Raw genomic sequence first — 12,385 nt, forward strand, 5'->3', positions numbered from 1 at the left:
CTCAAAAGTCACAAAACCACATCTCTCTAAATGTTCTCCCTGGCACAGACACTTCAGTGTTGGCAGCCACCTCTCTCTTACTCCTTCCCTGCCCTTTCCCTGATCCCCCATCATTTTAAACACCCCCCAACTTCCAGGATTAAAAACAATGGACATTTACAAGTCTCAGTTATTTCCCAAATTCTAGGAAGGAGTTAAAGAACAAGGACGACGTCAAAGGGGACTCCAGAAACACAGTCTGTGTCCCTCGGCCTTTAACTCGGTGTTTGCAGAAAGATAAAACCAAAGGAGTCGAGGCACGCCCCCTTTGTTCCTAAAATTCACCTTAGCAATAAAGTTTGCCTTTGGACTTAATCATCAGAACATGCGTCACTAGGTCCATAAAACAGCTACGCCGGTCAATTCAAAGTATTGGATCTTGTGTTCTTTCTCAGCAAAACAGTGTGTGTGTGTGTGTGTGTGTGTGTGTGTGTGTGTGTGTGTGTGTGTGTGTGTGTGTGTGTGTAGAAAAATAAATGAATAAATAAAAAGAGGAAGGTTTTTCCTCCAGGTGCAGGTCCCTAACCTCTGAAGGATGGCTTCAAAGCTACTGTTGTTGTCTTGTGTTTTTCAGGTATTCCCCGCTGGGTATCGCCTGCTTGATCTGTGGGAAGATCATCGCCATCAAGGACTTAGAAGTGGTTGCTAGGCAGCTGGGGATGTACATGATCACAGTGATCGTGGGCCTCATCATTCACGGGGGCATCTTTCTCCCCTTGATTTACTTTGTAGTGACCAGAAAAAACCCATTCTCCTTTTTTGCTGGCATTTTCCAAGCCTGGATCACTGCCCTGGGAACCGCTTCCAGGTAGAGAGCAGGAGAAAATCCTTTCTCCATGTTGGTTCTTTTGTTCTGTTTGCTGTTTCCTGTTTATCTCACAAATCTTCTCCACCGTTTCACCGTGCATGGGAATACTTTCTACAAGGTGAACACGTTGAACCTTTGGCTTTTCCTGCACACTGCCGAGGCTCCTGGGTCTGCAACTGGCCTAGAAACACAACCTCATATTAAGTGTTTAGATGTTGCATGCTGTGAATTCGAATGCCTAACGTTACATGAAGCATGAATGTAGCATAGCCATAAATATTATCCAGAGGGTGTAGCATGGTGTTCACTTAATGACTCACCTGTGATTTATCATTCTTTAATTTCTTAAATTTCTTAAAGAATTTCTTAAAGACAAACCTCTTGAGGTTTTGGTTAATAATTTTTCAAAAGTAGAGCAGTCAACTTCTATTTTAAAACATATATCTATTTTTGTATTTTGTGTGTGTGAGAGACTGCACAGGTATGGACTGTGTGCATGGCTGGTGTCCCCAAAGGCCAGAAGAGGGAGTTGTAAGCAATTGTGTGCTGTGTAATCTGGGTGCTGAGAACTGAACCCAGGTCTTCTGCACAACGCTGAGCTCTCACCAACATCAGGAGAAACAATTTTCATAGGGTAAATGGTGATTTTTCCCCCCAACAATTAGAAACCAGTTAATTCTTTGACTTTAACAAAAACCCTTAAATGAACAATTCAACCCTAATCCTTCCCACCTCAGATCCATTTTAAATGACTTGACCTGGACATAACTTAGTTCCTGCTTCTTTATATATTTTTAGCGCCTAGAAAATCCATAAGGACCTCAAATATAGGAAACAAAAATAATTTTTAATATAATCTTGGACAAATATTAGACAAAACACAACAAAACGAAGTCAAAATGCATCTAGAATCCTAGAATTTCAGAGATTGAAGAGTTTTGCTCTTTCAGACTAAAATTGGTGTTTTACTTCTGATCACGTGTCTTCATGCCATGAAATTGAGCTGAGATCATAAAACCCCAGGCAGCTCAGAGCCCAGCAAATGCTGAAACCCACAGTGGGAGACCACCAGTTCCAGCTGCTGAGCCCATGACTTGTTCCTGCTAGTGGCATCCCCACTCGGTGGCCCAGCATGGGTGGGCATTCCAAGGCCCTGTGCAGGTTGTCAGAGTCTTCTGAAGTGAATGAACCAAAAGCCACATGGGAAGCCGAGCTGTATTTGCATATTGCAAGACAGTGAGATTCAATATGAATAGAGTGTGAGCTTTCTGCAAAAGGCGGAAATGTGTGCAATACCGGGGACCAGATTTAGTATCCTGTTTCTGGAGATTAGGGGAAACACTTCAAAATTTCCCTTTTACTTCCTGATGCTTTAACTTCTCTGTAGATGTATGTCCATATCCCTGCAAATGCTCCTCTTCAGAGAAGAGGTTAGCCATCTCCCTGCAAATAAAAGCCAACCTTATTTTGTTATCTGATCATAAATGTGGTATGCCACAATAGTGACAAGGTCAGACAGTGAATACAATTTTGAGGAAGACAGTGAACCTCACCAGATAAGTGTCTTTTCAGCTAAGAACAGCAGGCAATAACCTTGTAGTTAATCTTCGTATTTATAATACTTCCGTTTCTTACTATGCTACTCTGGAAACATCTCTTTATTTTTATGGCTCAAGACAACAAGAAAATCATAGCTATTAATATAGATCTTTGCTAATATTTTGTGAACTTCATCATAATATACAGGACCTAAAAGGCTGGAGAAATGGCTTAGCAGTTAAGAGCACTTGCTGCTCTTGCAAGGGACCTGGGTTCAGTCCCCAGTACTTGAATGGCAGCTCACAACCACCTGTAACTCCAGTTCCAAGGGGATCCAACACCCTCTTTTGGCTTTCATAGGTACCAGGCATACACAAACATACATATAGGCCAAACATTCAAGCATGGAAAATAAAACGAAATACTAATCCGCTGTGCTGTGCTGTGCTGCACTCCAGCCCAGAGGTGTAAATCTACAGCATGTTGGTCCAACAGGACTCTGACAAACATCTCTGCCAGGCTCTCTGGCCTTAGGATGATACATTGTAGACCTGGACCTTCTGAGTCATGGAGTGCACACTGGCTGTTTTGAAAGGCACTGCCGATTAACACTTCAGAAAGTCCAGAATGCAATGTTCCCACCAACTGTGTTTGAGTGTCCTTCCCCACCCACTGGCCAGAGCCGGGTCTTCCACATCTGTGTAGCTTTCATGGATTCCAATCCTATTGGTGGGAAAGCAACTCAGCAAATTTGCATGCATTTGATTACAGACGAGGGAAAGCATCTTTTTAGTTCTTACTGCCTTTTCCTCCCCATTCCTTGCCTCTTGAGTCATATGTGGGCCAGCTCGCTTTTCTCCTTGTAGGTACTCATCCTTTCCTGGATGGTTTTCAAGCTCACATTATGTATATGAATTATTAACTCTTATACCACATGCTATAGATAGGAAACCTCCCCTCCTAGACATCTGTCTTGGAAATAAATACTAATTTTTTGGCACTGGGAGTATTTTATTTGTATAAAAGACTGTGAATGCTCTCTTTTTTTTTTTTTTAAAGAAATTCAGTTTTGCTCAAATATTTTTCTATCCACAATTATAATATAATGCTTTCTATTTCTAATGCTTTCATGAATTTGTCCTTAACTCATTTCAAAAATTATTATTGTTGTTCTTTTGAATAGCCAGTTATCCTAGTAACTTTAAAAGACAAGACTACCTCCTCTCCATTCTCCCTATGGAGAGGAGGAGTGGGAAGTGTGAACTGGTCTGCTCACAGCAGTGGGAGCTCATGATGTTCACTTCTCATGGTGACAGTCAAGTAGCAGAGACGGGACTAGAAATAGAGTCAAGGCTTAAGAGCATCAAGGTCCATCCAAATGACCTATATCCACTTAAACCTTACATCACAAAGTTTCCAAACAGGGCCATTGTCACAATAGGAACACTGAGGGTGGCTGACCGGCTCTTCTGGGTGATTGTGAAGAGCATGCTGGGGGGTGGGGTTGTATCATTTCATAGGGAGAATCTCAATTTTGAACATTATTGTTAGCAACATCCTTGGGCCTCTCAGACGGGAGCAATGCCAGAGCGTCATCCTGTCAGCACGGGAAAGCACTGAGGTTCTCAAGTCCTAGTTTGGATCAGTTGAGTCTATGAGGATTTGCAAGACATAAACATAAAACATAATCAATAAAAGAATAGGAACTGTCTTCATGTTTCACAAACCATTTGCCCAGTCTCTCTGTCCAAAAACCCTTTGATTACATTTTGGAAAACTAGATGCAACAAGAAAAATTAGTACATTTTAGTGATCCTGCAAGTCTGCGTTGAGCAATATGGTTGAGAATCCCAGCCACCAACAATGACTAGGTAGCCGGTTTAGATCAGTGATGGTATTTAGGAAACTCCCTGAAACAGTCCCAGGAAGTGAGGAGAGGGAACAGGGGGAACACAATGACACCAACCCCTAATTGAAACAGCTGAGACAGCAGGCCAGGACCATGGTATCTCCTGAATGCAAATGAGAACGAGCCTCTTTTTTTTTACTTGGGTTAATAACAGTTTTGTAGATGACACCCCCACCCCCCAACACACATACCACCTGATCAATTGACTTCTTCTACCATAAGACCAACGGGAGGTATTACAGAGCCCAGACCTGTAATCACAAAAGATGTTCTGTCTGGTAAGATGGCTCCTTGGCTGTGGACTTGGGTGCCTCTTATTTTATAGCTTCCAGATTTATTGGTCCTGAGTAGGCCTAAGAATCAACACATTTCTAAGCTGATCTTTTTCTCCCACTCTGAGAAACCGAGACCCTTCAGAATATGACCAGTCTTGTTGACACCCAGTTATAACCAGTGTGAGGGAATAAATATGACCAGGGATTGAAAATACCTCCAAATGCTGCCTGCACTGGAAACTTTCCAGTTCACTGAAATAGAATAAAAGTAATCAAAGCAAGACAAACCATAAAGCAACCAGTGCTGTTTGGTTCCTTTGCTTGGTTTTAACATTCTTTAAACCCTAATCTCCTCCCCGCTGTTGTCTAAAAGGTTGTAACGGTCTGGCCATGAGGAAGCCTTGTTCTCTTAGGTGTCCTATTTTAGAAGATATAGGAACATGTCAAATGTTCCAGCCTCTCAGGGTGGGCCATCTGGGAGGATCACCAGCCCATGCCTGGCGGGGGGGGGGACTGAGAGTGAAGTCACTCCACATCGCCTTTAGCTACAGATCACATGATTTTCTGCCCTGTCATTGCAGAGACTGAGGACTGGCTGGTAGCCATGTGTCTGGGAGTTTGACTGTATGTCAGGCTCCCCAGTGGATTGTTCAAAGCTTGGGTTCATCCTAAAGGGTGCACAACATGTTTGTCCAGCATTCTCCAAGTTAGTAAGCCCAACTCAAGATGATTCCCAGGGGCTGCATGCAGTCTGTGCTGTCATTTTGTTGGAATAGCATTTCTGGCATGAAACTGTGGGTCATTCAAAAATTCCTCATTATGTTTTGCTGTTGACAGCTGACATAATTTTTTTTGCAGCCCAATTCGTGTGCACAATCAGATGTGCTTCAAGATTTACCCTAAGATGGAAACAGGGACTGAAGGACAGAGAACTTCTTGGCAGGCACTAAGTAGCTCTGAGAAACCTGAACCAACTAAATATTTTGTTGCCTATTAGCAGCTTAATTAAAATTGTTCCTAGTTACTGCTATTTTTTGCAGCGTCATTCTGGTTTGTGTTTTGTTCTGCCTCTAAAGCAGAGTCTCTCTCTCTCTCTCTCTCTCTCTCTCTCTCTCTCTCTCTCTCTCTCTCTCCTTCTCTCCTCCCTCTCTCCCTCTCTTCTCTCCCCCCAGTGCTGGAACTTTGCCTGTCACCTTCCGTTGCTTGGAAGATAATCTAGGGATTGACAAGCGTGTGACCAGATTCGTCCTCCCAGTCGGAGCAACCATTAACATGGATGGTACAGCCCTTTACGAAGCCGTGGCAGCCATTTTCATAGCCCAGATGAATGGGGTTATCCTGGATGGAGGTCAGATAGTGACTGTAAGGTGAGTGCATGCAGAGGAAACAGAGACATCCGTCTCCCCGTTCCCACTCCATTCTAACGTCACTTGACAGGAGCTCCTTGAGTTTCAGCTCTACTGAGTCCACAGTGGAGGAAACTGGCAAACTTCAAAGGGAGAAGATTGCAGCAGGAAGGAAAGAGGCTCAGTCCCATCTACATGTATTGTACACGCCCACTGGAGCCCAGATCCCATTTGACTGTCAGTAGTCCCATAAATCTGGCCATGCAGCTATTTCTAAGTTCATTCAACACACAAGGTTGGAAGTATTGTGGTTTGTCTAAGGCTATACTGCTACTCAGGAGCTGGCATGGCTGTGCCTGGGGCAACTTTTACTGATTCTGGGTCCAATTATTCTGTTATTAAAATAGGTTCCCTTCTTGGGTAGGTGAGATAGTTCAGTGGATAAAGGTGCTTTCCACCAGACATTCATCCCGAGGCCCTACGTAATGGAAAAAGACAACTAACTCCTTTAAGTTGTCCCTGGTCTCCATATATGTGCTTCTCTCACTATTCCAAGGCACATGATGAACTACAAAGATTCCTCAGTACCACAGAGTATTTGAGTTTAATAAGCGACGCACGGTTCTGCTTTTACTAAAGCTTTTACTTACTCTCTGTCTTTCTTTATTTTTTAATTGAGAGGGTTGTCCCGAGAGCTCATCTAAAATGAGCTGCTTCTCCACAAACTCAGATCTTATTTATAGGTAGAGGCACTGAAAGCTTAAGTCTTCAAACCGCTCGGTGTTGCGCGGACACTGTACCGTAACATCATTTTTAGTATTGTCATGTCTATTCCAACTAGGAGCTTCTGTTAAATGAAGACAGTTTCTGCCTTTAATTAAGTATAAAAAAGAAAACCAGACAAACAAACAAGCAAAAAAACCCAGTGAACTACTTCCTGGTCCCACTTATATCTCACCCCAACTCCCAGAGTCTTAATGTCCTCATCTACAAACGAGGAAAGTATTGAGAACTGGGAACTGGGAATTGGCAGTTGATGGGCTGAAGCAAGTCCAGAGCCTCGATGTTTGCTTTGTAATATGCTGTAAAACAATTAGAATGTTAATGTCTTTTAAGGCAGGTGTTTTCCATTTACTGGCTACCTCTGCTCCTTACCACCCAGACTTGGCCTGGTCACCTACTATCTACTTCCTGTGAATCTTTAAAGTTATAGTGTGGGATGTTGTGAATTACATTTTCTTTCTCTCTCGAATTCTATGAGATCAGTAAATGCAAGGGATAGGTAGATCACAGTCTGTGTCATCAGTGTACTTGCTGGCAAAAGAAAATTCCAAAGAACTATAATAATCACAGCCCCACTGATTCATTCAGTGAACAGATTGGGTTGACAGGGAAATAGCTTTCAGCTTCTCAAATGAGAACAATTCCAGTCCTGTGGTGCCCCTGAGCTGAGCTGGCATTGTTCATAGCTCCCCTCAGACATTCCTAGCAGTCTGAAAGGGAAGCACTGTCCCCACTCCAAGGAACAGGGATACAAGCCTAGGGGTGTTATATGCAAGACCTAGTTTTCAGGGTTGTTGATGACTCCTTCAGCAACGTCCTTCCATTCCGTACTCTTTCCTTCCTGACTATAACTCAAAGGAAGCTCTTAGAATAGCAGTTTTGTTGGTCTTATCTCCCTTGCACATGAAGAAGAGGCCATATCCTTTGTGTCCAGATTCGTATAGTGGCCTTTTCCTCTCATCAAACCCAGAACAACATGGTCCTCCTCTGCTTTAGGAATTCTGGTGACAGCTGGTGTCTGGCTCACAGCTTATGCACCAGCTCATTCTGGGGAAGGTCTTTGATGGTCTTAGGGTCACCAACTCACAAGAGATGCAGTTCATTTCTTTCTGCTTTCTCTACATGTTAAGGTTATTGGAATGCTGTAATTTGAATTGGCACTGGGAACTGAAATTCTCCATGTTTTATGAGTTAATACCCCAGAGGATCTGCCCTGTCAGAGCCATGCCTCATTTGTCTATCTGGGAGCCTTTCTAGCCAGCTTGGAGCTATTTTTGCTGGGTTACCAGTTCCTTCCTGATAGCCATTCCAGAAGCTTTTAATGAGGATTCCATACACATCAGAGCTTGGCTGAACAACTAAGTAAGAAAACAAAGAAAATGGAAACCTTGCCAGGTTTAACACATGATCTGGAAATACAAACGAGGCCCCGTGAAGCCACCTTACGTGGCAAACGAGGAAACCGAGGCTCGGAGAGCCCAGTCATCTGGAGGCTGACTAAAATTCAGGCTCCCACATTCCGATAGATTCTTCTGTTTACTGAGGATCTTAACTTGTGGCCTTTGGGGTGGCTTTGTAAAGATGGGTATTGGGTTCTGTCTGTCTCAGCTGGTGACAATAAAACATAAAGGAAGAAAGAAACCTTGCCCAAGATCATATCTATTAGTGATGCAGTAGGATTCAAACCCAGGCTGCCTAAATGTGGGTCACACTGCCTCCGCTATAGTGCTATTGGACTAGACTGCCTCTGTACGTTGATTCATCCGATCTTCACAAACACCTCGTACTCTGTTAGAGCAGAGGTTCCATCTCCTCATCTGTACCATGACAGCAATCACAGACTCGGGGTGGAACATACATGGTACAGATCACATATCAATAGATGGGAGCTATTGGAATTGTTCCTACCAGTGACATTCAATAAAATATAACCCTTGTCCTATAATATGAAATGAGAAAGCAGCTGTGACACAGGGAGTACCACAAGTTACTCAGGATGGAAAACTTGCTTCAGATCTAACTATCAAGCATGAATCTTGTCCAAACAGATATCACGTGAGACTTCCAACATCCCACAAGTCAAAACTCTTGACTTCTTTGGTCAAACAATGATAGCTTTACCTCTTTTCATTCTTGACCCTGACAGTAACCAGGCTTACCCTCCAGTGCACACTGTGGGATTAGAATCAGCAGTGACTGAAGGACTGGGATTTCACTGGTATTACATAATCCCATCTACCTGGAATTTATTTCATATTAGCAATGCTACTGTTGAGAGATTTCACTGAGCAAAGGATAAGATTGGCTATATATGTTGAAGTCTTTGCCTCTGGGCAAATTTATCGAAATTCTCTTTAATTGTAGACATCTGAAGTTTCTACCTCTATGGACACCTACATGGCATATGTACAGTTCTTTGCCTGCAATATATTTGGGGGGAAATTAGCCATGTCTAGCTTTATGCTGTGCTGTTGTGTGAATCCTCTTTTTCTCTTCTCCATCATGTAAGAGTACAATGACCAAGAACTTTCTGTATATTTATTAAGTTGTAGAAGTTCCAGGGTCATCAAGAGCCACCATTTTGCAGAATCAAACTGAAGGGTGTTCAAATCCCAGAAGACCACACTGAGTTTGTGTGACCCTAAGTTACCTGACCCATCGAATCCCTGGTTGTCTCATGGTGAAAGAAGCCTTTGATGTACCTAGCATGGTTACTGTGAGGTTCTGCTTTGATGTTGTGTACATAGAACTTGGCACAGCCTCCAGCAACTTACCTCTAGAGAAGCCAGCCAGGGGAGTGGAATACCAGACAAGGCAAAATGGGTCAAAGGACCAGGAGCAGGCTGAGAATTTTTCTAGATAATACTGTCTGGGGGGGTAGTTATTGATATTTGACTCCCAACAAGAATTTTCACAGGCTTGTAAGAGTGACTCATGACCAAAACAATCGATGTAAACCAAAGAGCCAAGGCTAAGGATGACTGGAACCTGGCAATCCCCTCTTCCTTTCTGTCCTGTCAATACTGGGGAAGGGCTGAAGAGTCTCAGAAGCAGTCTGGGACTTTAGGGAAGTTTCAGTCCCACAGCTGTCTCACCTCGTTCTTGAGTTCCCGATAAGAATGACAGTTTACTTGGCTTGAGGGTTATAATGTGCCCTACCTCTCTTAAGTGCTTTTGTACTTAATTGGTTCCTAAAAACAGCTGGCCACCACATGAAAGAGAAACCCTCATTTATCCGTTGCACAGATGAGGAAGTCAAGATACAAAGAAATACAGTTGCCCAAGGTTGTGTATGTAGTTGACAAGTGGTAGAGCTAGGATTTAAACCTAGGTTGTTTAAGTTCAAAAAGCTGCTTCACACTCTCTACTGTCTCAAACGGAGTTCTCTAAAATATACCAGCTCCAGGCTGGTGTGAAAGGGCACCCTGGCATGCAATAATAATATATTATAATATATTATAATTATTATATAATTATAACATTATAATTATAATTTATTATTATTATTATTATTATTATTATTATTATTATTACCTGAAAGGGGTAGCAAAATAAAACAAGCATGCCAATCCCTTGGAGCTCCAGGGACCTTCAAGTTGTTCCCAGTTACAGGTCTTGGGATTCTAGGCTGGGCCACACTGATGGCCTGACTTGGCCAAAAGCACCTGAAAGCCTGGAGTTTGGTGCCTGAGTGCCTACTCTAGAAATATTTTAATGTCTCCACTATGAAGCAGGCAACCATTGTTGTTTCAGTACACACAAAGTCACATGGTAGCCCTATTTTCAGAAGGTTATATTCAGAAGCGACAGCTCCAGGTCTGAGGATATGGTTTGCTTGTCAAACACAAGGACTCAGGCTAGATCCTCAAACCCACATAAAAACGCCAGGTATGGAGGCAAGTGTGTTTAATGCTAACATGGAGAGTGGAGAGACAGGCAGATACCTGGAACACAGCAGCTAGCCGGTGAGCTCTAACCCAGTGAGAAACCCTGCCTCAAAGGAGGTTGATGGTATACCTGAAGGTGACATCAGAGATTGTCCTTTGACCTCTGTCTGTAACGTATATGGTAATATGTACATGTGCACCCTGACATACACACTCACAATTAGCACATGAAAAGAAGAAATAATAGCTTCTGTAAAGTAACATGTGCAGAAATGAAAAGGTCACTGCCAGGTGGTGAGCCTCAGAAACCCTCTGGTATGTAGACAGGTCACTTGAACCCAAGAAGAAACTTTAAACTCCGGAGAAAGAGTTCTAAATGGTGCCAGGTATGCTCCTGAGGTTGCCTGAAACGTTGATGAAAAGAAAGAAAAGTTGAGAAATTTCCCTTCATTCCATTACCATCCCATGGCACCTTTTTTTCTGAGTAATGCATATTCCAGCCTCGGGAGAAACGTCCAGGCAAGTGAAAGCGAATGTATCTTGGAATATGTTGCCTGCTTCCCCTGATGAGTAGGGTTGTGGATATTTTCTATTCCAAGTTCCCATGTTAGCATTGGCAGTGACCTCCTCAGACTCTTGTCTGAAGAACCGTGGTACCCACAAACACATAAAGGCATAACCAAAAATGAATGCAGTTGTGCTCCCACAGGAGGGGTGAGGGTGATTTATTTCTTCATTATTAATACTGCCATGTCTGCTTTTAGAACTTCACCTGCTGTAGTCTCAAGTACATTAGACTAACTGGGTCTCATGCCAAGGATCTGACTCCAGTCTGTGAATTTATAAGCGCCCATCACTGTTGACCTCAGTTCCTGGGTATTTCATATTTTTTTTATTCCCCAGAGAAAAAAAGAAAGGGATTTTTGTTGCTGTATTTTGTTTGTTTTGTTTTGTTTTAAGTATCTCTAAAATTGCCAAGACTCTTCCCTTCTGTGACCTGGGCTTCTCTGTCTTTGCAGCCTTACAGCAACTCTGGCGAGCATTGGTGCAGCCAGCATTCCCAGCGCCGGGTTGGTCACCATGCTCCTCATTCTCACAGCTGTGGGCCTGCCGACAGAGGACATCAGTCTGCTGGTGGCAGTGGACTGGCTGCTGTAAGTGCCTGTGGGGTGGGTTCTTCTGGGGATTGTGAGCGGGGATCCCAAGTTCTGAGGATTCCAGGGGTGGACAGTCGACAAGATTGCAGTAAGACATTGAGCAGTTCTCCATGTGCCTCGCCTCTCCCTTCTTCTACAAAGGTTACTGTGTCTACCAAGGAGGACCAAAGAATTCAAAAGCAATTTGAGGGCCTTGTAGGCTAGTGGAGGAATCAAATAAATCATATTAGAAAGATAAAAATATAGCAAAGAGAAGGGCCTTGGGATACAGCCCTGTTGGTAGAATGTTTTCCTAGCACTGCATGAACCAGGCAGCATGATTCAAGTGTGCAATCCCAGCATTGGAGAAGTATAGTTGGACATTGAGGAAATCAAGATCCTCCTTGGCTGCACAGTGAGTCTGGGGCTAGCCTAGGCTATGCGAGGCCCTGTCTCACAAAAGAAAATGTAGCTGTAATGATCCAACTAGTGATGCATGCAAAGAATCTTTAAACATCCTACTGAGTGAACAGAGCCAAATACAAAAGAATGTGCATGTAAATAACTGTCTGCGAAGCTCTAGGGAAAGACACTACAGCCAGAGCAGTGGAAAGTGATCAGAGGTTCCCTGTCGTTGTGGTACAGTGAAAACTGAGAAATGAC

The 12,385-nt window shown here is 43.2% G+C and overlaps 1 protein-coding gene across 2 annotated transcripts in view; it reads left to right on the plus strand.

The window, feature by feature from the left end:
* Slc1a2 (solute carrier family 1 member 2) overlaps positions 1 to 12,385 on the plus strand; it is a 119,003-nt gene that overhangs the window by 92,874 nt on the left and 13,744 nt on the right. For both annotated transcript variants that reach the window (XM_032903795.1, XM_032903794.1), the window contains exons 7-9: positions 614 to 847; positions 5,743 to 5,937; positions 11,606 to 11,740. In XM_032903795.1, the coding sequence (XP_032759686.1) occupies positions 614 to 847; positions 5,743 to 5,937; positions 11,606 to 11,740 (564 nt within the window). The remainder of the gene's footprint in view (positions 1 to 613; positions 848 to 5,742; positions 5,938 to 11,605; positions 11,741 to 12,385) is intronic.

Source organism: Rattus rattus, chromosome 5 (genome assembly GCF_011064425.1).
Source record: "Rattus rattus isolate New Zealand chromosome 5, Rrattus_CSIRO_v1, whole genome shotgun sequence".
Classification (NCBI taxonomy): domain Eukaryota; kingdom Metazoa; phylum Chordata; class Mammalia; order Rodentia; family Muridae; genus Rattus; species Rattus rattus.